At 41.4% G+C, this 27,826-nt stretch overlaps 2 protein-coding genes across 3 annotated transcripts in view; one reads left to right on the forward strand and one right to left on the reverse strand.

Annotated features, from left to right (window-relative positions):
- Positions 1-2,953: 2,953 nt before the first annotated feature.
- Positions 2,954-20,796, forward strand: LOC134076527 (NACHT, LRR and PYD domains-containing protein 12-like). Its single transcript, XM_062531637.1, has 16 exons — positions 2,954-3,080; positions 3,329-3,456; positions 4,214-4,325; positions 11,290-11,355; positions 11,565-11,626; positions 12,008-12,077; positions 12,304-12,570; positions 12,948-14,760; positions 14,886-15,059; positions 15,252-15,428; positions 15,760-15,933; positions 16,107-16,262; positions 16,569-16,757; positions 16,900-17,073; positions 17,443-17,489; positions 19,112-20,796. Exons 1-16 carry the CDS (start codon positions 2,954-2,956, stop codon positions 19,678-19,680), a joined length of 4,305 nt encoding a protein of 1,434 aa, XP_062387621.1. The 3' UTR covers positions 19,681-20,796.
- A 947-nt stretch (positions 20,797-21,743) lies between these two features.
- Positions 21,744-27,826, reverse strand: part of LOC134082653 (NACHT, LRR and PYD domains-containing protein 12-like) — an 11,438-nt gene continuing 5,355 nt past the window's right edge. The window contains exons 11-19 of one of the 2 annotated variants that reach the window (XM_062538519.1): positions 26,953-27,826; positions 26,695-26,865; positions 26,151-26,321; positions 25,404-25,574; positions 24,819-24,989; positions 23,708-23,881; positions 23,304-23,402; positions 23,129-23,175; positions 21,744-22,706 (exon numbers count right to left, since the gene is read on the reverse strand). The exon at positions 26,953-27,826 is cut by the window's right edge and continues 996 nt beyond it. In XM_062538519.1, the coding sequence (XP_062394503.1) occupies positions 22,171-22,706; positions 23,129-23,175; positions 23,304-23,402; positions 23,708-23,881; positions 24,819-24,989; positions 25,404-25,574; positions 26,151-26,321; positions 26,695-26,865; positions 26,953-27,826 (2,414 nt within the window). In that variant the 3' untranslated portion in view covers positions 21,744-22,170. The remainder of the gene's footprint in view (positions 22,707-23,128; positions 23,176-23,303; positions 23,403-23,707; positions 23,882-24,818; positions 24,990-25,403; positions 25,575-26,150; positions 26,322-26,694; positions 26,866-26,952) is intronic. The other variant, XM_062538528.1, reaches the window with a different exon arrangement.

A 27,826-nucleotide genomic window follows, 5' to 3' on the forward strand; every position in this document is an offset into this window, starting at 1 on the left:
ATAGGCTTATGGTGATAATTAAACACGACTTCTTTTAAACAGGCCTGACATCAAACAGGCAATTTACGCACATAGAACTGTGAAAAGTAAAACACGAGTTTCAAACATAGCGTGCGTGTTATTTAGGAACGCAAAATTAGCATGCTTAGTTTCGTGGTGCCGTCTTGTACTCTTTGCAGTTTGCATGCAGAGACACCCTCGTTAGTTGTTACAGATCAGGTGGGCTTTGCATTAGCCTAATACAATTAGGGAGGATGAATAGTTCTCTGCCCATTCATCATTAAATATCCTGTTTTCGCTGTTAACTTTTCTCTTCAGATTTTTTCATAGTGCCATTTTTTGACAGCTAACAGCAACGCGTGGCAATGTTTTTCTGGTGGTTTTTATTTTTATTTTTTAAAGACACAGGCATATAATAGCGCCCCCAATGACCAGTCGACAAATTTAACCTAGCCTACAGCCTGCTTGAATGTCTCTGCTCTGTAATTTCAAGAGCGCCTATCATTTTTACCTCCTCCGATATTAATTAATTAAATTAGCCATTGTTTTGGTTGTGAACTTGTGGCCCGCTATGTAATGGCTTGGAAAATATCTGGCCCGAGGCCAAACTTAATTGCCGACCCCTGGGCTACGGCAATATACTGGCGGATTTGTCTGTGAGACACAATGTGATTATAAGCATGAAAACTCTGAAGCGTCTGCTAAAGAAAAACGGCTTGTTTCGACGCAGCATGAGAGTTGACAGCGGATTAACCTGTTGTAGCCTGGGCTAGCCACTGTACGGAGCCCAATGCTAACTTTTGTTTACGTCAGTAGTTTGAGATTTCAGGGGAGACTTATATTTGGCTGCTCCAGGGCCGAGGTACTTGAATTGACTCGGGTTAACTCCCTCTCTCCTTCACAACAGCAGCGGGTTAATAACTTGCACAGTGGTTTGGATCAGAGAATTTATTTTGTGATCTTTATAATATAGCCTACATTCACATCACTCAGGTCCCTGTAACATGCCTCTCTCTTCCACTCCAATCTCACACACCAACACGCACACACACACACACCCTTGCTCCCTCTCTACCCCTCCCACTCCGCAAACGGAACCTGCAGCTTAAGGGCATACAAGTTATTGCGAGGGAACGCAAAAAGTATTGCGAGGGAACGCAAAAGTATTGCGAGGGAACGCAAAAGTATTGCGAGGTAACGCAAAAAGTATTGCGAGGGAACGCAAAAGTGCACTCAAAAATATTCACACACCTGACCCTTCACGGGCTCCGTACGAATAATACACTTTCCAACGTTTTCTTCTTCTAAGTATTTTGGCGGTTGGCATAACAATTTGGTGCATTACCCTTTTTGGGTAAGGTACGGTAATTTATTTATATATACATGTAGCGCATTTAACGTGCACTGAGTGCAACCCAAAAGTGCTTTACAGAAGACAGACAGTGCCGAACGGAATGGCGTAGGGGCCTAGTCACCAGCCCAGCGTAACATACCGGTGTCACGTCATCCGGATAAATCTTCCTTGGGCGCCGCTATGCAGATTTACGGTTCCCATTGACTCCATTGACTCGATTGACCATTTCTAAGGAAAACGTCAATAGGGCTCGGGATCATGACGTGAAAACTAAGCTGGCACAGCCATATTGGCAGCCTCACTCCTTCGTTTACTATGGATTTACTCCCGCCTATTAGTGTGTTCATGTTACTTAGTGTTTGCCTTTTTGGTCGTGTGTTGCTGTGTAGTGTAACAGCACCACCCATGATCGCAAGAGGAAAATAATCGCTACTACATTTCTGCTTCTTGTCTTCTGCATCTGAATGAATGGATATTACGCTCGGTGCGCTACCAATATGGCGGCTCTATTCCTAGAATGCAAGGCTTGTTGCCGAGCCCTATTATGTGTTTAAACAAACGCCGCTGACATCAGCAACCATTTCACTTTGATAATAACCTACATTTTTGTCCGATATAGGCCTATACAGCAAGAATTACAACATTTTATTAACGCAACGAAAATCATCAAGGAATCCAAGAACCTTACTAAAACACCGGTGTTGCATTCACCGCCGTCACGTCATCCTGCACTAAGCTTCCTTGTACGCAGCTATTAAAAGTAATACGGTTCCCCATAGACTCCCATTGATTCCGATCGACCATTTCGAATGAAAACGTCAATTATGTGCTGAAACAAACGCCGCTGACATATGACAGTAACCATTTCACTTTGATAATAACCTACATTTTTGTCCGACATAATACAGCAAGAATTTCGAAATTTTATCGACGCAACGTGGAGAAACTTAAGGGAGAACAAAAACATTACATCCGCGACCCATTCTCAATGGAATTCTCCATTGACCCTTGGTCACGAAAAATGGCAGCCGTTATTTCTTGAATGTCAGAGTAATGACATTCAAAATGGTACCTTAATAATACACCACCATTCATAAAGTAACGAAGTATGAAAAGAAAAACACAATTTATCACATGGATCACCCAAATGACTTTGTGCCAATTTTCAACGGCGCAGCTTTTATTATCATAATAATGGGTGTGAAATATTCCTTAACCACTAGATGGCGGCATGGCACAGCGCACTTTGCATGACACAGCAACTACGTCACAGCACTTTACTTCCTGTGTCATGGTTCCTATGTCATCAAAGTGCGCTGTGCCATGCCGCCATCTCAAGAAATAACGGCTGCCATTTTTCGTGACCAAGGGTCAATGGAGAATTCCATTGAGAATGGGTCGCGGATGTAATGTTTTTGTTCTCCCTTATGTTTCTCCACGTTGCGTCGATAAAATGTCGAAATTCTTGCTGTATTATGTCGGACAAAAATGTAGGTTATTATCAAAGTGAAATGGTTACTATCATATGTCAGCGGCGTTTGTTTCAGCACATAATTGACGTTTTCCTTCGAAATGGTCAGTCAGAATCAATGGGAGTCAATGGGGAACCGTAATGCTTGTGATAGCGGTGTACCAAGGAAGCTTGTGTCGGATGACATGACGGCGGTGTTGCATTCCCTTATCCGCTCTGCAGAGGAGAACCAAGATGAAGATGACGATTTGCCAGGTGATCCTTAGGTCATGGCCCATTACCATGCTAGTTTCCACCAAGTCTTATACCAAGGCTTGGATTTTTTTTACTTACTTTGTTCAGATATGTAGATAAGGATGATTGTACTTCTTTAATAATAATTAAATAATAAGGAATTGTCAAAGCTCTACTTCCAATGTCACAAAATGATTATGGAGTGAATCTTGATTTTTCTCAACTCAATTGGCTTTGTTCACACTTGCACATGTATACTTTTGCTTCAGCATGGGATAGTGATATGGCGACACTGTTGCTGTTGGTTTGTCTTCTGCCTCCACCACCAAGTGGGAAGAAGAGAGTGGTGAAGATCACAGTTCTGGAAGCTATGAAACATGTAGTCAGGTTTCACAAGGTAAAGTAAACTATTGCCCTTATGCTTTTATTAGCTATTCCTGTTTGCTTGTGTTTATGTGAAGCACATTTAATCACCTGTGTATCAAATGTGCTACATACATAAAGTTTACTTGACCTGACTAGGACCCTTAGCATTTTAGAGCGTAAACTTGCCAAAATGCAACCTAGGGTGTTTTTGTGAATGTACCAGAGTTAAACATTTGTTCTTAAGTTTGAATCTGTCCAAGATTGACCGCATCGTCGTTTTCAGGTCAAATGGTCTTCTGAATGATCATCAAAATCAATATTTTTAAAGCACTAAAGGCTTGACATGAAACTTTTATGGAAGTATCACCAAGGTCTCCACACATGAACTTGAGTATTGAAAACGTTGTTTGTATACACAAAGTTTACTAAAAAGAAAGGTTTTGAACAACTGACTTTTTTTTCTGCTTGCAGCCATTTTGCTAGTCAAGAAGTGAGTTGTCCGGAACCTTTCTTTAGTAAACTCTGTGTACAATGTTCTCAATGCTCAAGTCCATGTGTAGAGACCCTGGTCATCCTGCGATCAAAATCGACAATACAGTCAATCTTAAAGTGGCACTTTCAAGATAATAATGCTTTAAAACGAAAGTTTAAAAAAACCCTAGGTTGCATTTTGTCAAGTTACGCTTTAAAATGCTAAGGGTCTTAGTCAGGTCAAGCAAACTTAACATATTGACACAATGTTGTCTACATTATGATATAATATTCTTTCTCCTTGCATTTTGTTTTAGTCATGCCGCAGCCTTCAGGAGATCACAGGTTCAGACGAGATGAGGCAACCCTACATTCTTGCAGTTGGGACGGCAAGAAACAACATCCATGACTTCTACATTGTGGTGGATGGTCAGTTGATTCCATGCCAGGCTAAGTCGTCACTTTCTGCCTTCGACAAACTTTTCAAAGCACACTATGCGTTGGGAATCTCCTATGACCAGGCTCTGCACAACATGTATATATTTGTCCAGACCACCATTTTCAATATTGATGTAGGACTTTGCCACGAAAGCCCCAGGGTGAAAGAACTCAGAGCTAAGATTCTTAATTGAAACTACTGAATGGAATTGAATAACATGCTTTCATGTTTTGTGTGCAAATTTACATTTAACTTTGTTAGAGATCTGGTTCGGCATCTGAAACTTGCCCATGCCTTTTATCCTGGTAAAACATTTCAGTTGATATGTGATCAAAATGGGTGTAGTCAAAGATTCAGCACTTTTTCTGGCTTTAGAATCGCATAGCCCAAAAGTGGACAAGGGGGCCAATTTTCCTAATAGCTCGGGGGTAGTGTATCATAAAGTGTTGTTTTGGAATTAAGTTGCGATGTGGGTACAATTCTCTAAACAACCTGTGATGATCAATAGTGAGATGCTTAAGGCATGTGGTCATACCCTGTGTAATAACTGGTGAAAATACGATGTTAATAATTTGTAGCAGTAGTAACAAAAGTCTCCAGTGTGAATTCTCTTCTGATAGTACATCTCCAAAGATGAGGGGCACATTTCGAATCAAACAAAATGATTGAATGGCATTCAGACCAATCCCATTGCCAGTTTGCTCTAGATTCAATCTACTAGGCCGATTCTTTCCTCGAAACCTTTTGACCTGGAGACAACTTATGGTTTTGATAGGAATGACCAGTATGTAGTTCCTGTGCATGTGTTTTTATAAATTGCACTGCCAGAAGATAATTCACACTGGAGACCGAGTACTTACTTAAAGGCATGTTGTCATGACCCATGTCAGTATCTTATTTATTCAATTATTCACACTGGAGACTGAGTACGTACTTAAAGGCATGTTGTCATGACCTGTGTCAGTATCTCATTATTTATTAAATTATTCACACTGGAGACTGAGTACTTCCTGACACAGGTCATGACGACATGCCTTTAAGTATCTCAGTATTTATTAAATTATTCACACTGGAGACTGAGTACTTACTGACACAGGTCATGACAACATGCCTTTAAGTATCTCATTATTTATTCAATTATCAACATGGTATTTTTCACTTTATTTCTCAATTTGTCATTACATGGGTCATGACAACATTCCTTAAGTATCTAATTATTGATTAACATGTACCATGCACATGTTTTTTGTGTGTGTTATGTCAGTTGTAATGTGTTATGTCACTTTCAAGCATTGCACTGCTTTTTTATATGGTTACAGTGAAAATACTTTTCACAGGCAACATGGTTTTGGAATGACTTGTGTCTGTGCTTCCTGTGTGTGCATGCATTGTAATGCTTTACACTGTTAAAGTGAATACTTTTTTAGACTGCTAGTTTTTCACAGTCTCTCCTTGAAGTTACAGGCAACATGGTTTTGTAATGACCTGTATGTCATTCCTGTGTGTTCTTATACATTGACTTAACATTTAACATTTAACTACATGTTTTATGTGTATGTGTGTAATGTAATGTTATGTCAGCTGCCTTTATTTATTCAAGCATTGTAATGTTTTTTTTATATATATATATATATATATATATATTGGCGTCTTAAAAAATAAAACATTTTGAAAAATATTGAGTTTTTGTAGTCAGATGTTCAAGGTTTGACAACCTAAATATCTTCAAAGTGATGCATTTTACCTTATCAGGTGCTGAAAGGACAGTGAATCAGTTTTAATTTTACTATTTCAGTGTTGCAGAAGTTACTGTTACAGGTGTTGAAGTTACCCACATAGTGTAAAATTATGCCTGTGAATGAGTACATTTAAACACTTATGGTGTTCATTTAACTCTGACAGTGGTAATATTTTAACTCGTCAGGTGCTGAAAGGACACTGAATCAGAGTTGTAATTTTACTATTTCAGTGTTGCAGAAGTTACTGTTACAGGTGTTGAAGTTACCCACATAGTGTAAAATGATGCCTGTGAATGAGTACATTTAAACACTTATGGTGTTATTCATTTAACTCTGTGACAGTGTTAATATTTTAACTCTGGTGTCCAGTGTTGCGAGAACACTGGACTCTTGGACCCATATATACACCGAAACGGGTGTAAAATGTAGGCTACTCCCATAGAGTATAATATACACTGTCCAATTTGCTGTGTGGAGAGAACATTTCAAAACCCTGTATAGCGAAATACCATCAAATCCAAAATAGAATCATGTAAAAGAAACTCCAAAATTTGGAGTCAGTTATCAAGAACAACCAAAACCCTCTTCAGGGCTGTAGGCGCTTAGCTTTTTCATTAGGAGCACAGGTGCTCCTAAATGAAAAAAAATTTAGGAGCACTATGACATTTCATTTAAAACCTTATTGCCTTAAGCAGGATACAGATCATTCACAGCAGTGGCAATTGTCTCTGCTCAAACACACAGAAATGGCTTGTCTGGTTTCTATATCATATTTTGAATTCAGAATTTGTATACATTTTGTTAACAAATCATAGCATTATAGGATCTGTCTGCATAGCCTAATTACTTATACTTATACTTACTTTTTGTTACATTCATACACATTTGATTACACTTGTCTTTAATGATATTACAGGGGTGGTGTGTAGGTCTAATTGAGTGCCTGTCACTTTAAGAAGTACTAACAACGGTAAAGACAAATATTTCCGGTGTAATAGAAAAGATGAGTGTCCAGCAATGTTAACTTCTATGATTTAGGTAGCCTACCGTGGCATGGCATTGTGAGTTGTCCTTTCACTTCTTCCTTGGTCAGGCTGAGTGCTTAACTTACTCTGCCATGACTTGTCTTGGAGTTTGGTAGCCTATATCTGTTTTATTCAATGAGTGACAACCAGTGCTCAAAATAAAACGTTATTCTCTTGATAACGTTAGTGGAATGGATTTAATGTGAACGTAGCCATAAAAAGACGCAGCTATGCCTAGGCTACAGCGCACATTTGCGATGAAAATGTTCCGCCTTGATAGCAGATGTAGCCTACACCGAATCGTGGTTAAATACATCATTAGACAACAGAATCAGTAGGATACCATTTGTGTTTCATAGAAGTCTACCAGGCCCATGTCAAATGCAGGCTCGGGTGAAGCTGGGAGGAATTAACCACGGTTTCCACACCGTGTTAAGCCTATCAACCGTGATAATAATATTTGAAATGAACACAGTAATTGTTATAGTCAGTTTTATCATGGTTTACCGTTTCACCGGTAATACATAGTGACTGATAACGAACAGATTTAAAGAAGAATGGATTTGGAGTGACATTTCTTGCGTGTGAGAGCGCGAAGTTGATGCTGAAAGCGTGAGTGTCAGGTGCGTAAGAGTTGTCAACTCTGAAATTTGTATACACATGCGCGAAAATTGTACTACTTTGATCCACTTGGTGTGGATTCGTTTTAGGAGCAAAATGCGAATGAAAGGGTTGAGTATCTTATTGAGTGATGGTTGATGTTTCTTGAAATGATTAATGCAAAGAAAGTTGCCATGCATCGGCAAAATATGTAGGCTATAAGTCATCTTAAAATGAGATGAGAGAGAGAGAGAGAGTACATTGTACAAATGGTTACGTTCTCTTTAAAACATTCCCCCTGTGTGGGACAGAGTAAGAGACAGACAGAGAGGGGGAGAGAAAAAGTACATTTTGTTTAAAATACTCGCCCTGTGTGGGACAGAGAGAGAGAGAAAGAGAGAGAGAGTAAACATCCAACAAGTCCTCTACTTTCACTTTGGCTTGTGTGATTTCCCTCAGTGGACCCATATAATAACCCAAGGACCTCCCACCACAAGCCAGTTCACCAACAAAATAACGAGAGAAGCTGCTGTACAGACTTATCTTATTGAAGGTTGTTTGTTTGGCACATTTGTTTGTTAAAATGATTAGTGCAAATGAAGTTACCAGGCTTCGGCTTATGTATTAAGTTCTCTTAAAATGAAATGAGAGAGGGGGAGAAAGAGGGAGAAGGAGAGAGAGAGGGGGAGAGAGAAAGAGACAGAGAGAGAGATAGTACTGTACATTGTACAAATGGTTTCATTCTCTTTAAAATACTCCCCCAGTGTGGGACATAGTAAGAAACTAACAACACATGGAAACACATGGAAACTAACAACACATGGAAGTTGTTTATGCTACCAGTTAAAAGTTCAAGACCGAACTGCTCTGGTGTTCACAGATAAGAAAGTATATCCTTCCCGTGTCTGACTAAGTATCAGCCTTTGTATTGTGCCATGCCATGTTTCCTGCCATAAAAATTGCCCTTGAGAGGAGCGAGAGCGAGAGAGAGAGAGAAAGAGAGAGACAGAAAGAGAGAGAGAGAGAGAGAGAGATGCATCCGGGCTGTCTCCTCTTTCCCTTTGAAGCTACATGCCTGTTTTTCATGCTGTACAGACTAATCAAGAGTCGTTTGTTTGGCACATATGTTTTTAGAAATAATTAATGCAGAGGAAGTTGCCATGCTTCAGCAAAATATGTATTACATTTTGTTTAGAATACTCCCCTTGTGTGGGACAGAATGAGATAGATAGATAGATAGATAGATAGAGAGAAACAGAGAGAGAGAAGGAGAGAGAGAGGGAGAGAGAGAATAAGTCAAACAATTCGAGCGGACCATGAGGAGATATTCACTGATTTTACATGAAAGTTTTTACATGTTCATTAATTAGAATCGCTTACGCAGTTCGTTTTGTTTGAGGTTATGTTGCAATATAAAGTCAATTGTTGCTATAATTAATTGTTGTTATAATTAATGTCTAATTATTTGATGCAATTACTGCTTTGGCAACATTGTAAAATTTTACATTCATGCCAATAAAGCTATTTGAATTTGAATTTGAATTTGAATAAACATTTGGCAAGTCCTACTTTCACTTTGACTCGTGTGGGACAGAATGAGAGAGAGGGGGGAGAGAGAGAGAGAGGGAGAGAAAGAGAAAGAGAGAGAGAGAGAGAATAAACATTCGGCAAATCCTACTTTCATTTTGACTTGTGTGGGACAGAATGAGAGAGAGAGAAAGAGAGAGAGAGGGAGAAAGAGAAAGAGAGAGAGAGAGAGAATAAATATTTGGCAAATCCTACTTTCATTTTGACTCGTGTGGAACAGAATGAGAGAGGGAGAAAGAGAGAGAGAGCAAACATCTGGTAAGTCCTCTACTTTTGCTTTGACTCTTGTGATTGTGTGGCCTCCCTCAGTAGACCCATATACAGTAATAACCCCAAGGACCTCCACTGCAACTTAGCACCAACAAGGCAACCAGAGAAGGAACAGTATGTGCTTGAGTTAATTTTGTAGTTTGAGTTCATGCTGTACAGACTTATCTCATTCAGCATTGGTTGTTTGGTACATTTGTTTTTATAAATAATGAAGGCAAAGGAAGTTGTCATGCTTCAGCAAAATATGCATTACATTTTGTTTAGAATACTCCGACTCTGTGGGACAGAGTAAGAGAGAGTGAGAAAGAGAGAGAGAGGGAGAGAGGAAGAGAGGGAGAGAGAGCAAACATCCAGCAAGTCTCTACTTTCACTTTTATTAGCTATCCCTGTTTGCATGTATTTACATGTATGTAACGCACATTGAATAACCTCTGTGTCTGAAATGCACTACAAATACAATTGACTTCACTTTGATTCTTGTGATTGTGTGGTTTCCCTCAGTAGACCCATGTAATAACCCCAAGGACCTTCCACCACAACTTGGTTCACCACCAAGGCAACGGGAGAAGATGTACGTGCTTGAGTTCATTTTTTCATGCTGCACAGACTTATCTTATTGAGTGATGTTTGCTTGGCACATATGTTTTTTTTTAAAAATAAAATAAATAATGAAAACAAAGGAATTTGCCATGCTTTGGCTATGTACAGTATTATTTATTAATCCTATAGGATTGTCCAAAAAAATATTCCAAAATCTGACTGGAATCCTATAGGATTTTTTTTAATAAGGGAGCGAGAGAGCGACAGAGTGATAACGAGAGTACATTTGTAGGATACGTGGTAGTCGTTTTCTTCAATCAGTTCAAAGTTCAAGACTGAATTGCTCCACAGGTGTACCCAGATAAGAAGGTATTCCTTCCCCGTGTCTGACTAAGTGTCATCCTTTGTATTGCACAAACTTGCCATATTTCCTGCCATACGTTGTCTCTTATTATTCCTTGTGTTTTGAACTTTAAAACCAGTCTGCTTAATTCAAAAGTTCTTTAAACATATTCTGAAAGCACTTGACATGGAAATGAATATTAGATTGATTAATTCATTGATGATTAATATCTTATTTCTACATTTTATCTCAGAAATCCTGCATCTAGGTAATTTGAATGTATCATGATGGTGTGGGTGTATTTACATGAATGGCATGACTGTACTTCAAATGTAGACAATTAGGGCAATTCATTTTACACATATGGGGTTTAAATATAGATGTGCAAATAATATTGTTTAAAATCAAGAGCTTCAGACAGAACTCCCACCTAATGGCACCACAAATACAGTAAGATATCTAATAAGATATTTAACAACTAAAATATGTCGCTATATGAAAAAGGCACAGGCAACATCAGTTATCAGAGGAGTAAAGTGCAAGAGGGGACCAGATATGAAGGATTGTTACAGTACATGTAATCAGTTCAAGACTGAACTGCTCAGGCATTCTACAGTATTTCAGACTGGGTGTGTATCACAGATAAGAAAGTGATTCCTTCTCCATGTTTGACTATACTGTATATCAGCCTTTGTATCTCTCAACTTTGTATGAATATTAAAAAATGTGTGTGTGTGTGTGTGTGTGAGAGAGAGAGAGAGAGAGAGAGAGAGAGAGAGCGCAAACATCCGGCAATTCCTCTACTTTTCTTTGACTCCTGTGACTCTTGTGATTGTGTGGTTTCCCTCAGCGGACCCATATAATAACCCCAAGGACCTCCCACCACAACTTAGTTCACCAACGGAGCTGAGAGAAGGTACGTGCCTGAATTCATTTTTCATGCTGTACAGACTTATCTTATTGAGGGTTGTTTGCACGCCGTATAATAAAATATTATAACAATAGATGTACAAAGAATATTGTTTAAAATCAAGAGTTTCAGTCAGAATTCACACCAGCCAATGACACCACAAATAAGACATTTAATCAGATATTTAACAACTAAAATATGTTGCTGTGAAAAAGGCACAGGCAACATCAGATATCAGAGGAATAATGTGGTCAAGATGGTACAAGATATGAATGATGTAACTGCATATGCACTGTGGTTCCCCTGTGCAAGAGTAAAAGTCTTTGAATTTAATCATTTCATTTGAATTACATTTAATCAGCGTAAGCGATTCTAATTAATGAACATGTAAAAACTTTCATGTAAAATCAGTGAATATCTCCTCATGGTCCGCTCGCTCTCCTTTCTCTGAGTTTAGAAATAAACTGGTCATACACACCGCTGGCTCTCAACTTAAAGTAGAGCAAGCCTGTCCCCAAACCACAACACTGGGTGGAGTTTCTCAGGGACCCCCTCTTTGGAGTGTTTTGTTTGAGGTTATGTTGCAATATAAAGTCACTTCAGACAAAATAAATCACATTTGACATCATTACTGCCCCTTTAATTCTTGCTGTCACAGATATCTGATGCTGATTTTGACATCATCTTGAATACCATTATGTCTGTCACTGGTCAGGAACGCAAGGAAGGTAAGGTCACATTTTTCCTATTTTCATTTTCTCTCTTTTACGTCATCCAATGCAATCACTAACTCATAATCATACTGTATTTGCATTTCGACAACTCTGGCCATATTTCATGTAACAGTGACCCATAGCTTTCAAAACAGGTATTGCAGTCAACATTGAAAACATTGGAGAGCAATGTCCCATGGTAATTTTATGAGTTATAAGTTACTTATCTGTGCATTGACAGACATAAGGGCTTCAAGACACCAAAGGCTGCGAGACACATTAGATGACCTATCTGCTGCCAACTTCAAGAGGTTCAAGCATACTTTGAGAGACCAGTTTGGAATCCCATGGGGATCTCTAGAAAATGCTGACCAGGTTGACACAGTGCACCTAATGGAGCAAAAGTACTGTACGGAAACATGTGGGGAGGTCAAGGTCATGATGGACATCTTAACAAGCATGGGTCAGAATCAGCTGGCTACAGACCTGCAGAGGGACATCAAGAAAAGTAACCATTTCATTATACCTGGTTTTTAATTACCACAAGCCACTATGTGTTTTATTCTAGTCATGAAAAAAAATACATAAAATATGTATACCTTGGTTAATCCATTTTTTTTTAAACATTTTGTAATGTAAAAATAAAAATATGTTAGTTTGTCTGTAGCGACAATAATGTATGTGACCAATATCTTGAAACCGCAGCATCAGTTAATGTAAAAGGTTTATCTAAAGCCATCTTCCATTGACATGTGTTACACCACCAGTCACCAATAGATGTCCTTGTTACTCATATTGGGACAGCTGGTCATTCATAAAATGTGAATTTCTCAAAGGCGACAGTATCTTCTAACTATCTTTATATGGATTTGTTACATTTCTCAGAGCCCACACCTATTGAGAAAGTCTTACAAGCCCACAAGAAGCGCATGAAGGAGCAGTATGGCTCTGTCTTTGAGGGACTTGTGCAAAGAAAGGAACACAAAATGCCCCTCAACAGGATCTTCACCCAGCTGTACATCACAAAGGGAGAGAGCGAAGAGGTGAACAGCGACCATGAAATCTGGGAGATTGAGACAGCAAACAGGAAACAACAAAGGCAACACACAGCGGTTAGCATCAATGACATCTTCAGAGATAAGCAGAGGCACATCAGAATAGTGATGACCAAAGGAGTTGCGGGTGTTGGAAAGACGGTGTCCGTGCAGAAGTTTATAGTCGACTGGGCAGAGGGAGTAGCCAATGATGATGTGAACTTCGTCATATGTCTTCCCTTCAGAGAACTGAACTTGCTCAAAGACGAGGAAAACAGTCTTCAGGATCTTGTGCTCGATATGTATGATGAACTTGAACCACTGAAAGACACAAATGCCTTCAAGGAGTCGAAGGTTGTGTTCATTCTCGATGGTCTCGATGAGAGCAGATTTCCACTTGATTTTCAGAAAAACAAACCTGTGTACAACATTCAAAAGAAAGCATCACTGGATGCTCTCATGACTAACCTCCTTAAGGGAAACATTCTTCGATCAGCTTTAGTGTGGATAACTTCACGGCCAGCGGCTGCCGATCTGATCCCCTCCGATTACATCGACCAGTTTACTGAAGTGCGTGGATTCAACAATGCACAAAAGGTGGAGTACTTCCAGAAGAGACTTGTCAATAGTCCCAAGGCAGACAGAATCATCACACATGTCAAGACAACAAAGAGTCTTTTCATCATGTGCCATATACCTGTCTTCTGCTCCATCACCGCCACTGTGATGCAGGACATGATGGATCAGGGAAACACTGAGGAGATTCCCAAAACCCTCACGGAAATGTATGTCCACTTCCTTTTCACACAGCTCAAGATGTCAAACCACAAGTTCGTCGGAAATAAGTTGTCAGCCCGGAGAGCTTTTCTCGCTGAACACAAGGACGGTATCCTCAAGCTGGCAGAACTGGCTTTCCGCAAGCTGGAGGGGACAGAGGGTTCGATCCTGTTTTACGAAGATGACCTGAAAGAGTGCGGTATCAATCCGGAAGACGCGTCTGTCCTGTGTGGTTTGTGCACGGAAATATTCAAGGTGGAACCTGTGATGTTCCAGAAGAGGTTCTACAGCTTTGTGCACCTCAGCATACAGGAGTTCCTTGCTGCCCTCCATGTGTTCGCCTCCTTCAGGAGCAAGAACATGGAGGCACTGAAACCCTTTCTTGAGAAGAGACCAAAGAAAGTGTTCTTGTACCTACTGCTGAAGAGTGCCATAACCAATGCCCTCAAGAGCAAGAATGGACACCTGGATCTCTTTCTCCGCTTCCTAGTGGGACTCTCTGTGGATTCCAACCACTCCTTCTTGGAAGGGTTGTTGCCAGATCCCGTGGAGGAGGACAAAAAAGACAACGAAAAGAGCATGGAATTGGTGATCGGGCACGTCAAGTCTTTGGTGCGAGATAAACTCTCCCCCGAAAGATTCATAAACCTTATGAACTGCCTGACGGAGATGAAGGACGACTCCGTCCACAAGGAGCTTGAACGCTACTTGCAGTACGAGAAGTCCCCCGAAACAGAGCTCACGTCCGCCCACTGCTCTTCTCTGGCCAACATGATCCTGCTGTCAGAGGAGCCACTGGAGGTGTTTGACCTTGAACGCTACAATTTGGGAGACGAGGGGAAGGCTGAAAGGCTGCTGCCGGCTGTTAGATGGTGCAAAAAAGCCAGGTAAAATAAAGGTCTGGCTATCGCCTACAACCTGATACAATGCACATTTTAGGCCACCATACAATACAGTATGTATCACCCATCCTTCAAGCTAAATATGTTTTTGTTCCTGGTGTCTGTTGCAGGCTTACTGAATGCAAGCTCTCGGCTAATTGTGGGGAGATAGTGGCCTCAGCTCTCAAGTCTGAGCACTCACCTCTAAGGGTGCTTGACCTCAAAAGGAGCTACCTCACAGAGCCTGGGCTTAAGGCGGTCTGCTCCGGACTCACAATCCCTCATTGCAAACTGCAGTCTCTGAGGTGAGCATGAGACAACAGATATCACAAACAAACAAGTCGACAGTCTGACCTGCTTTCACCGCCAATCATCAAAATGACATTTGGTCTAGTCTTTCTTGCCATGTACTGTACTTGCTTAACGTGTGTGGAAACCAGGTGTGATAAGTTGCATTGTCGATGCCAAAGTCTATCCAATCATCTCTTCTTCTGCAGTCTGGCCGGTTGCAGGCGGAACATGGACTTCACGTGTGAGGTGCTGGGAAAGGCTCTCCTGTCCGTCAACTCCCACCTCACAGAGCTGGACCTGAGCTGCAACATGCTGTGCGGCCCAGACATGAGAGCACTCACCTCAGGACTCAAGAGTCCCGCCTGTAACATTGAGAAATTGAGGTGAGGTGTTTAAATCTATGTAAATTATTTAGTATCACTGTTGTGGTTAATCCTCATGGTTGAATGAGTCAATTAACAGTTTGGTTCCCCTCATGCTGAATGTGAATATGGTAACATTAGCGAATCATAGCGATTTAGCTTTGGTTCCCCAAAGGCTGAATGTGAATATGGTAACATTAGCGATTTAGCTTTGGATCCCCACAAGTTGAATATAAACATTAGCATTCTGGTACAGGCTGGATGTAAATATATTTACATTAACGGATTGGTTACTCACAGGCTGAATGTAAATATACTGTATCATTAACATTAGCATTTTGGTTCTCCACAGGTTGCGGAGTTGCTCACTTCGTGACTCTGGTTGTGAGATACTGGCAAGTGTTCTTCGATCGGAACCATGCAGCCTGACAGAGCTGGATCTAAGGGACAACGTGCTGAATGACACATGCATCAAACTGCTGTCTGAGGCCATGAAGTCCCCACACTGTCACCTGGAGAAACTGAGGTTAGCATTTTGGAACCAAAGTTGGTTCTATGATGAATGAAGTCCTTCAAGGAAATCGAAATCAGAATCAGAATCAGCTTTGTTGGCGAGGTTATGTTACTATTATTCCCTTCCCGGTAGCATTTTACAACAAGCATCTTTGCTTCAACTTCAAGTCTTCCTTTCCATTTCAGACTGTCAGCCTCCAACCTCACTGAGGCATCCTGGAGGTGTTTGATGTCAGTCTTCGAGGGGGAGCTGGACCTGAGTGAGAACAGGCTGCTGATGTCAGAGCTGGAGCAGCTGTCGGCAGCACTGAGGAGCCCAGACTGCAGAGTGAACACACTCAGGTGTGGCCGTGTGTTATGGCACATAAACTGTACTAATGGGGAAGTCAGTTAAGATTAAGATTAACTCATGATGGTGCAATTGTATTCATGTCTTTATAATAATGATAATAAGAAGAAGAATAAGGATAACAATAATGCTGTCATTGTCTGTTAGTATTGTACGCCTAGAAATTAGCCTAAGTGATGATTTATGTTAGAAATTTATCCAAAATGGTTCCCTGTTGTTATCGCTCGTCACAAACTGAAACATTGTCTTTTTTGGTATTTTTTGCTTTCCTCTGCCTTTAACATTTAACATTTATTCAGGTTGAAGCACTGCTGTCTGACAGGCGACCACTCTTTGGTCAAGTTCGGCCAGATTTTGGCTTCAGTCCTCAGTTCAGATGGGTCCCATTTGAAGGAGCTGGACCTGAGTGATAACGACCTGCAGGACTCAGGAGTGGAGCTGCTCTCCTCTGGACTACAGAGCCCACAATGCACACTGGAGATACTGAGGTATACAGTACACCCACACACACACACACACACACACACACACACACACACACACACACACACACACACACACACACGCACACACACACACACACAGGGTGAGCAAGAGAGAGAGATAGAATAAAGTCTTCTCTTCCTGCAGGTTGTCTTTCTGTGGCGTGACTGAGAAAGGCTGTGAGTTTCTGGCTTCTGCACTGAGTGCAAACCCCTCCTACCTGAGAGAGCTGGACCTGAGCTACAATCACCCAGGAGAGGCTGGAGTCAAGCTGCTCTCTGAAAGAAAAGACGACCCATACTGCAAACTAGACACACTCAAGTGAGTGTTATACCAGAATGTGGGGACATGAATATGAAGTGCGTGGCTCCAAAAACACTATATCCTCCATTATAATGAATTTTTACATTTTCCAAGTTAATTAATCAAAAATGGAGATAGAGACCAAACTGTTGCAGTGTTTGATCGTCTCAGTCAATGCATTGTACTTTACGTCTTATTTTAATGTGCATTCATTTGTAATTGAATCTAGGCCAACACATATATTTTCTTATTATTACACACACACACATTCTCTCTTGTTCTCTCTCTCTCTCTCTCTCTCTCTCTCTCTCTCACACACACATACACACACACACACACACACACACACACACCTGAATTATTTTTTTTTCTTAAATAATCCAACAGTGTGGAGAACAATGCAGAGTGCTGGAGGAAGTCAGGACTCAGGAAATGTGAGTTTAAATACTCAGAATATATGAGATATAGCATTTATCATGGTCTTATAGTGTGGTTTATATTGTGTATTAATACAACATAGCATTTATCATGGTCTCATAGTGTGGTTAATATTGTGTATTAGTGCAGCATAGCATGTATCATGGTCTTAATGTTGTTAACATTGTGTCTTACTATTTCTTATTACACGGCTCTTCAGAGTGCTGCAGAAAGTTCCATTCACATGAATGAGCCTTCCTAACATTCGGCGGTTTGATATTTCTCAATAACAGAAAAGAAAAAGAAAAAGAAAGAAAAACAGACCGCTGTCAAGGCAAATGGGTTTTGTGCTTCTAATTCAAGTCTTTTATTAGCCTGGGTGTCCCCATCCTGCCTTGCGCGTGATTTCATTCATGCAGTCTGGAAACTAACACCCACATTTTTGCCTGATGTTGGTGACCAATCACAGAACAGGGGAGAAAGCAAGACCATGATGAGCTATGCACAGACGCATTTGATAGACATCCGTGGCGCCCAATGAACGGATCTGGGCATTTTTTCAAATACGAGAAAATGAACGTCTGGTTGTCAGACCACGCCTCATTTGAGAAGTGGTAGGCGCTAGCCAGGCTAGTCTTTTAAATCAATCTGCAACAAATACGTTCGCTGGAATTTCATTCAAAGTGAAACACAGCTAGTAAAATGTTGCCTCGCAACACCTGAAAAAAGTTCTATCTGTGTGGCGAACTATTTATTTTGTTAGCGGAACCATGAAACGGTAGCCAAATCATTGCTCAAGACATATTGTGTTAAGTTTCTTTTTTCATTTTGGCAAGTAGCCGTGTAATAAGCGAGATAATGTATCGAACGCCCGGTCATTATCGGGAAATAGGTCCCTTCAGGACGGAACAAGACCCCTCCGCTGAACATCGGGGTCCGGTTCGCCCTGTCGGGACCTATTTCCCAGTTCTATACATTATCCCTTACTTGCTGATTTGTTATTGACAGGAATGATGCCCCCTGCGGTGCTATTTTCATTGCTTTTATCATTAAGCCAAAAGTCAAAACTTAGCTTGACACTATAGTTGTTATCATCTTGTCTTTTATTATCTTGTCATTAATCTGTGTGTACTGAACTTGAACCAACATTGAGATTCCCATTCCGGCTCCCTCCTCCTCTTCTCCCTGCACCTCCTCACCTCCTCTTCTCCCTCCTCCTCCTCCTCTCCCTGCACCTCCTCCTCTCCTCCTCTCCCTGCACCCCCTCTTCTCCCCCTCCTCACCCTGCACCCTCTTCTCCCTGTGCCTCCTCTTCTCCCTGCACCCCCTCTTCACCTCCGTTTCTCCCTGTGCCTCCTCTTCTCCCTGCACCCCCTCTTCTTCCCCTCTTCTCTCCCTGCACCCCCTCTTCTTCCCCTCTTCTCTCCCTGCACCCCCTCTTCTTCCCCTCTTCTCTCCCTGCACCCCCTCTTCTCCCCCTCCTCTCCCTGCACCTCCTCTCCCTGCACCCCCTCTTCTCTCCCTGCACCCGCTCCTCCCCCTCTTCTCCCTGCACCTCCTCTCCCTGCACCCCCTCTTCTCCCCCTCCTCTCCCTGCACCCCCTCTTCTCCCTGCACCCCCTCTTCTCCCGTCCTACAGACGCCAGGGCGCTGACGTGGAACACTGACACCATGAACAAGCAGCTCTTCCTCTCTGACGAGAACCAGAAGGTAACGTGCACGGCCCAGGAACACGACTATCCACCCCACCTGGAGAGGTTTCACACGGTCGAGCAGGTTCTGGCCAGCGAGGGGTTCTCCGACCGCTGCTACTGGGAGGCGGAGTGGAAAGGGTTCCGCGTCTACCTGGGCATGGCGTACAAAGACGTGGAGAGGAAAGGGGGCGGCGGCCGCCTCGGACACAACGACAAGTCCTGGGCTCTGCGCTGCTACTATGACGAAACGGTCAAAGGTTTTCCCGTGAATTCTTACGCGGCTTGTCATGATAGTGGCGTAAAGTTGATCGAATCGCCCGGGAGCGACGCCACGCGTGTCGGAGTGTTCCTGGACTATACGGCCAGCACGCTGTCCTTCTACAGCATCTCCTCCGACAGCTTCACCCACCTGCACACGTTTGAACACAGATTCACTGAGCCTCTCTACCCAGGAATCCGGTTTGTGTCCGATTTTCACACAGAGGATAGTGTGTTGCTGTGCAAGATAGAATAGGCCTGAAAATTAAATAATGGAGGATGGTTTCCTTGCTTGAAAATCTACATCTGACTAGGTGCATAGTTAGAAAGTTAAATATAGCATTAAGTGTAGCTTACTCATTGATTAAACACAGCTTCATGTGCACCCAAATCAAAATAAAGTCTACTAAATTTAAATTGCTAAATGTGCTGGGCAAATGTTTGTATGTTATGTTAGACCAGACACGATGACACCTCAGAATTTAGAGAAAATTGTAGCGATTGTACTTTTTTAAATCCATGTTTGAGAATCATAATGTTTTTACAATACTATCAAAATAAGAACACTGGAAGAATTGTCTGATTTTTAAATCCTCTTTAAAATCATGTACTGTATTATCCAAAACTCGCTTCTATCAACTTGTGATTTGCTCATCAAAATGTGCGCTTGGAGAGCAGGTTAATCAATTACAGCTGATGCTTTTATCCAAAGTGACTTACAAAAGCGAAACAATCAACGTACAATGTGTCATGTACATGTTTGTGCAGCATTAAATAAATAATAAGACCATCAGTTTATCAGCCAAGTTGCTCTTCCTCAAGAAATGGAAGTGAGTCGCAGCTGTGTCTTCTTCACCAGTGTGGTGGTGTTAGTGTTTCAGTACCGGGCATCATCCATGTGTAACAGGGAAGCTACACCAGCTGCGTAACTGAAGTGTTCTGTTCGCGAAGCGTAAAATGCATTTTTAATTAGATGAAAAACTTAAAAATCTCAAGGTATAGCTGACTGCCTCAAAGTGCCTGAAAAGGCCCCGGACCTCCAAGTGTTAACTGCTGCAGCATACGTGTCGCGAACAGAACGCATCAGTTATGCGCCTGGTGTACTGTAGCTCCCCTGTAAGCCCAGGAAATTAAATTGTGAGACTCTCTCCAGACAGGTTCCTGTTTATGTGGGATGTGGATTTCTTCCCCCTGAGGTGGATGATCAGCTTGGTGGTTTACTAGTGTGGTCAAAACACGGTTACATTGGCTGATGCTTTGTTGTGGTGAAACCCAAACACGGGGTACAGAACTGGATATTTTCTGTAGATTTGTTGTAATCTGTCATTTTTGTCAGTTGTTAAACCTGAACTAAAATGTTTAATAAAAGCAAAATTACAAAGCATTGGATAAGTATTTTGGGTCTCATGACTTTGCTAAGTTGACCAAACCAGAGCACAGGAGTAACAACAACAGCAATACCCTGAGTAGACATATGGTCATATATTATTGATCATTATACCAGTCATTCTAATGGTGGCCTATGACTGAAATCACAATTGCATATGTTTGTGCTTGTTTTTACTGTGTTTATATTTCCTGATGTACCTACAAAATTTGAAAACATGCACTTAATTATTCCATAAAGCTACAATGTGTCGTTTTTTGGGTCGATTCTAAGCAAAAACATGTTATCATATGTGCTCATTCATGCGTAATTACTTACACCAACAAACAAACGTATTCTCGTAAGCATAGAATCTGCCATTCAGAATACATACCTGTACGAGCAATTCGACTGTATGGCGATACCCATGTTTCGGCCTCCATCTTTAGAATGTATTAGCCAAGGAGGGACATACCTGCAATTCTAGCTCTGCCTTCTGTGTCTTTCAGACCAGATAAGCTGGAGGATACTTGCAGCACAAGTGCACAGCTACTTCAAGGCTTTAGATCAAGTCTGATGAAGAGCATAAGGCTCGAAACGTATCTTTGGTGCAACTTTACTAAGCGGATACACGGGGAGCTAGTGTGCAGCTATTCCTTATTATTTTTTGAAGGCTTCAGATCAGTTCATTAAATTAGGCTTTCTATCTAAACCTGAAATAAATACATTTCATTCCAACACCTGGATGTCTGAAGAGTATCTCTGGAGAGTCTACAAAGTCACATCTGCCCTCGCTCATCTACGAGCAGGCTACAGTATGCGACCTCAGTTAGTATACGATTGCAGTCATCTGGCACATTGATGCACTGAATGGAGAGATGGCCTTGGTGGTCATGCCAAAGCTTTAACTTTGAAGAGGAAAATAAATCAGACTCAATTTTGTTAAGGGAGAACATTTAATCAAATGAAGACAATGACAACAGGTCCATAACATTAAAATAATGAATAAAATCAATCAGCAAATAACAAAACATACAGGAATGCAGAATATATAATATTATTACTGATTGCAACATTATTACAATCTACACAGTCAATTTAGAGGAGAGGACAAGGAAAAGAGGATGGAGGACAGATGAAGGGATGAAAAAGACAGAGAAAGAGGGCTGAGAGAAACAGAGGAGGAGGATAGGGGACAGAAAGAAAGTGGGAGGAAGACAGAAAGAGAATGATGAAAAGGAATAAAGAAATAAGGGGAGGTGTGGAGGAGTGGGGAAACGAGAGAAGTGGAGTGAGAGAGTGGACCAGAGCCAGATCCACTGCTGTGTGAACAGGAGAAAGGTGACAGGTGGTCGTACCTGTGACGCACCAAGGAGGAGGTCATGTGATCTGGCACAGGGACACTGAACAGTCTTCATCAACCCAAAACCCTGGATAGAGGGGCTCAGTGAATGCGGAGTGGAATGTGTGCAGGTGGGTGAGTGTGTTAGAGGAGACGCTGTAGAAAGACACAGTGCCGGCCGGCCAGTCCAGGTACACTCCTACTCTTCTGGAGCGGGAGGAGAGGGCAGGTATGACAGTGCCTTTATCATCGTGCCAGACGCGGCATCTGTCAGGATAGCACTCCAGGCTCCAGGACTTGTCATTATATCCCAGAGTACTGTCGTTACCCCCGCCTTTCCTCTCTATGCTTTTATAGGCCACAGCTACACAAATTCGACTCCCAGTCCAATCAGCCTCCCAGTAGCAGCGTCCAGACAGACCCTCTCTACAAAACACCTGAACCCACACGTCAAATCTCTCTGGGTGGTCAGGATACGGCTGGTACTCACTCTCACGAAACACCTTTCTGTTCCCCTCGGAGAGACAGAGTTCTATGTGTGCTGTGTTTGGGTCCAGTGTGAGCTCACAGGCATCTGCAGGTAGGAGGAGAGGAGAAAGGAGAGAAAATCCTCATAAGAATATGAAAAAATAAAAGATTATTTTTACATTATTTTATAAAATATCAAAATTTGACAGCTACTACACGCATGTGCATACACATTTTACTTCTTTATTTGAATCCACCAATCAACTTTCTTTACAGAGAGGATTCAAATATTCTCTATAGCAATAATAGAGCTTTGAGACTTTGAGACTGCAGAATTTTGCCAGCTGTTTAAATTGTCTTTTTGATAGCCCAGTCAAAGCCAACAGACTCTGTCCTAAGCTCCCAAATATAAATGCTACAAAACTTACATTTTCAAGCACACTTTGCTTTAACATACACACAGACCCCAACATGCTAAACATGTGAATGTGAATGATCACAAATACTGAATAAACAATAAAAACTTACATCTCAGCAAACGTGGTCGTGCTCTGCTTACAGTAGCATGGTCAATCCTGTAAACAAAAAAAGAGTCAACTATTGAAAATAGTCTGTTGTACATATTTTCCCTGTAACATAATGCTGTAACATTCTTTCCAGCTGTCCCATCACCTACAACACTGAGGTTTTGTGCTGAACATACTTTAGTTTCTCCAGTTTGCAGACAGGATCCTCCAGTCTAGCAGATGACAGCTTTCGTCCTGATTCTCCAGGGTGATTGTAGCTCAGACAATCGGAGAGCCTGAGAGAGAGAGTGAGAGAGAATTGAATAGAGTTGGTGACATTTTGTCAATCAGAAGTCATTTGTTTATTGTACAACAACAAGATCCAGTAAACTACTTGATCTTTAATTTATTCCATTATTTACAATTCAAGAGACATTTCTTGAGTGCTGACAGCTTAGGGACACCCCACTTGGGCTGTTCGCCGCTAGAAATTGCTAAGCATTTGGCACTGAATTGCCCAGTGTTCCCTTCATGGAAAGTGAAAGAGTAGCGACTTATATCATCACATTAGGCGGTTATGACGTGAAAACATTTTACATACTTGAGTATCTCCAGTTTACAGTGAGGATCCTCTAGTCTAGCGGATAACAGCTTCCGTCCTGATTCTCCAGGATGATTGTAGCTCAGATCAAGCTCCTTTAGATGGGAGGGGTTTGAAGTCAGAGCTGAAGCTAGAAAACCACACCCCTTCTCTGAGATGAGACAATCAGAGAGCCTGAGGGAGAGGGAGAGGGAGAGAGAGAGAGAGAGAGAGAGAGAGAGATTGTCCTTTTAATTGTTCATTCCTGCATATAACTGGTGACACTGTGTCAATCTGAAGTTATTTGTTTATTATACAACATATAGGAATCCTCAGTAGTGTAAGTGTACTACATACTGTAAGTAAGCATTTGTGTGCACAATTTGCCATTTCTATTATGGATTAGTCTGTAATTTCAAAGGTTGTCAGTTTGCATGTTTTTCAAAAGTAAGCCCAACAAACTAACTTTGTAGTGTAGCACAAATGTCGGCAATTCAAATATAGCTTACTTCATTGTCACTTAATTTTGTGGTGGAAAAGTAAACAATCATTTTAGGTAAGTTATCTCAACAACAGACACAAACTGAGTTCTACTAGAACATTTCAGTAAGGAAAGCTATTATGTTTTACAGTGTAGAAAGTGCAATTGTCAGTGGAGATCCTGTATAAAAGCCATATGGAACTATGGAGTGAGAGTGAGAGTGAGGGAGAGAATGAGAATGAGGGAGAGGGAGAGGGAGAGGGAGAGAGAGAGTGAGAGTGAGAGAGAGAGAGAGAGAGAGTGAGAGAGAGTGAGAGTGAGAGTGTGAGAGAGTGAGAAAGAGAGAGTGGGAGTGAGAGTGGTGTCGATAGATTTGGCTGTGATTACTTGCAGCATGAGGCTGAACAACAGCTGTGGCCATATCATATTGCTTAACTGTAAACTAATGTGACACAAGTTCGCAGCATGCATTTTAAAACTCACAAATGGGCTCAACAGTTAAACGACCCCTGCATAATGATATAAAGCAGGGTAGGATTTTCACTTTTTACTTTGACTGATCAGCTGATGGTCTCCTGTTAAGTACTCATAGCTGTTCTAATCAATGAGGCAATCTAAGCCTACACAGGAATGTCTATATCTACCATCCACCTTAATGTGTGCAGTTTGCAGCTGATATTGGACAGTCCGTTTGACAGAAGGTGAACTCCAGAATCCCCCAGGTCATTGTCAATGAGGTCCAGCTGTAGCAGGGAGTTCGGTGACTGTAGAACTGAAGCCACGATCTCACAGGATTTATCTGTGAGTTTACAGTCAGCAAGCCTGCATAAGAACACAACAAAGATAACATATTGGAGACATGAATAAATTGGAGATATACTGTTTACACATTACCACAATAATTAGAGCCTGTACTAAATTGAGTATTAAGGATGACCAGGTGTCACTCAGTATTACACCAAATTAGATGAGATTTTACTAAGATGTAACATAATGTGTAATGTAGTTATCATATAAGGATGCAGTAATATATCGGTATAAGTCAATCAGTCAACATTTTCCTTGTTGACTGGTATTGACTTATCTGCGAATAAATACTGTGACATACAATAACAGTATCATTTTTGTTTGTTTAGTTGTTTTTTTGTTTCTGTTTCCCTGCCACCATAGCATATTATTAAAAACAAAAACAAACAAATGCAAACAACATCAGGAAATGCATGATTTTACACCAACCTTAATGTCTGCAGATTGCAGTGGGGACTAGACAGTCCATTAGAGAGATGCTGGACTCCAGAATCTCTTAGGTCATTGTCACTCAGGAGCAGCTCTTTCAGGGGGTTTGGTGACTGCAGAACAGCAGTGACAATTTCACAGGCCTTCTCTGAGAGTGTACATTCAGCAAGTCTGCATAACAACATGAGAAAAGATTTAAAAAAAAAAACATGATTAATGAATCAATGTACAGTAATGGATACTGTTAAAAGTAAATATGCCCTGATATATAAGCGCAATCAAGACATTATTCTCCTCTAATGACAGCACACAAACCATCCACATGCACGGTTACTAGTAATGAAATTGCTAATGCTAAATCAAGCATTAGCAGACATAAACAATCTCACAATAGTTGCTTTTCAAATAATTTCAAGTACCCCCTTTCTACATACAGGTGCAGTAGGCCCAAATTGTCCAGCAGCACCGAATCTATAACTAACTTTTTTTTTGGCAATTGTCACATTGTTCCATGTAATACATACAGACGGCATCTCGTCATAGTCGTGGTTACCGCCCCCAGTTACCGTGTTAACCATGGCTGAAACACCCCCCGTGGGGGAAAACATTTGTTTTCTGCTAGCGAGTTACAGTAGCCCATTGACTTTCATGTGTGATGTTAGCATGTTTTCCCCCACAGAGGGGGCGGCAACCTTCTAACCGTCTGTATCTATACCTTAACCTTAATGTGTCCTGCCTTACACCAACCTTAATGTGTGCAGTTTGCATTGGGGACTAAGCAGTCCCTTAGATAGAAGCTGAACTCCAGAATCCCCCAGGTCATTGTGACTCAGGTCCAACTCTATCAGGGAGTTTGGTGACTGCAGAACTGAGGTCACTGTCTCACAGGACTTATCAGTGAGTTTACAGCCAGCAAATCTGCAACAAAGTTCAACAGAATTATGACAAAACTCAATATCTTACGTGAGGGTGTCATAAATCAATTTGACTAAATGTAGGGAAATGTACAGAGAATGATAATAACGTCTGTAGTTCCCTCACTACAGTATGTAAATGGCGTTGATTTTCACTTGGTGCTGCATTGAGATTTACTGACAGATACTGTATGTCAACTCTATGAATTCAAGAATAATACTGCTTGCTTACACGTATGGCTATGCCCTCGTGTTGAACGATGCATGAAAAATACTGGCCTGCCTAATGTTGACACATACAGTCAAAAAAACCTAAATGAGTACCTTGATATATTTGGGAACTTTTATATCTGCCATCTGCATGGCTTTACACGCACCTTAATGTCTGCAGGTTGCAGTTATGACTAGACAGTCCCTTGGAGAGAAGCTGAACTCCAGAATCCCTCAGGTCATTGTGACTCAGGTCCAGCTCTATCAGAACGTTTGGCGACTGTAGAACATTAACCACAATTCCATAGGACTTCTCTGAGAGTGTGCATTCAGTAAGTCTGCATAACAACATGAAAAAAAGATAGATCAACATCAACATACATCAACATTATATTCAGTCACTATGAGCACCATCAGAAACTCACCGTGCCTTTCTACAGCATCTCACAGCTGGAAGCAGTCTCCTGCGTCCCTCATTTGATGTGTTGTATTTCTTCAGGTCAAACTCATCCAACACCTCCTCAGACATCAGAAGCATGTGGGCCAGTGCTGAACAGTGAGCAGGAGACCACTCCTGGTCATTGTTCTTTGGTGATGACAAACGTTTCTGAATTTCCTCATGCATGGAATGATCTTTCATTTCAAGTAAGCAGTGGAAAAGATTGATGCATCGTTCAGGAGAGAGATCTTCTCTGTTGAGCTTCTTTATATACTGACATGTTTCTTTAATACTCTTTGAGGTGCTATGTGTGTAGTTCAGTAGACCTTGCAAAAGACTCTGATTGCTCTCCAGAGCGATGCCCGTAAGGAAGCGAAGGAAAAGATCCAGGTGTCCATTGCTGCTCTTCAAAGCCTCATCCACTGCACTCTTGAGCAGCACATGTACATGATCTTGCGACTGTAAGCCCAACTTTGATTTAACAAAGGACATGATGCTGATGAGAAATGATACAATCCAGGGGCTGGAATCGTGTCTGTGTTTGTCACTGATTATTGATTTCAGTCCCTCAAAGTTCTCAGTCATGTAAGAGTGAAACACATACAGAGCTGCCAGAAACTCCTGGACACTGAGATGCACAAAGCAGTAAACCTTCTTCTGGTGAAAGACAGATTCTTCTTTGAAGATCTCAGTGCACATACCAGAGTACACTGAGGCTTCAGTGACATCAATGCCACACTCTCGCAGGTCTTCCTCATGAAACATCAAATTACCGTTTTCCAAATTCTTGAAAGCCAGTTCTGCCAGCTTCAGTAAAATTTCTCTCTGAGATTCAAGACGTCTCTCTTGATTTTCTGCAG

Source organism: Sardina pilchardus, chromosome 1 (assembly GCF_963854185.1).
Source record: "Sardina pilchardus chromosome 1, fSarPil1.1, whole genome shotgun sequence".
NCBI classification, from domain to species: domain Eukaryota; kingdom Metazoa; phylum Chordata; class Actinopteri; order Clupeiformes; family Clupeidae; genus Sardina; species Sardina pilchardus.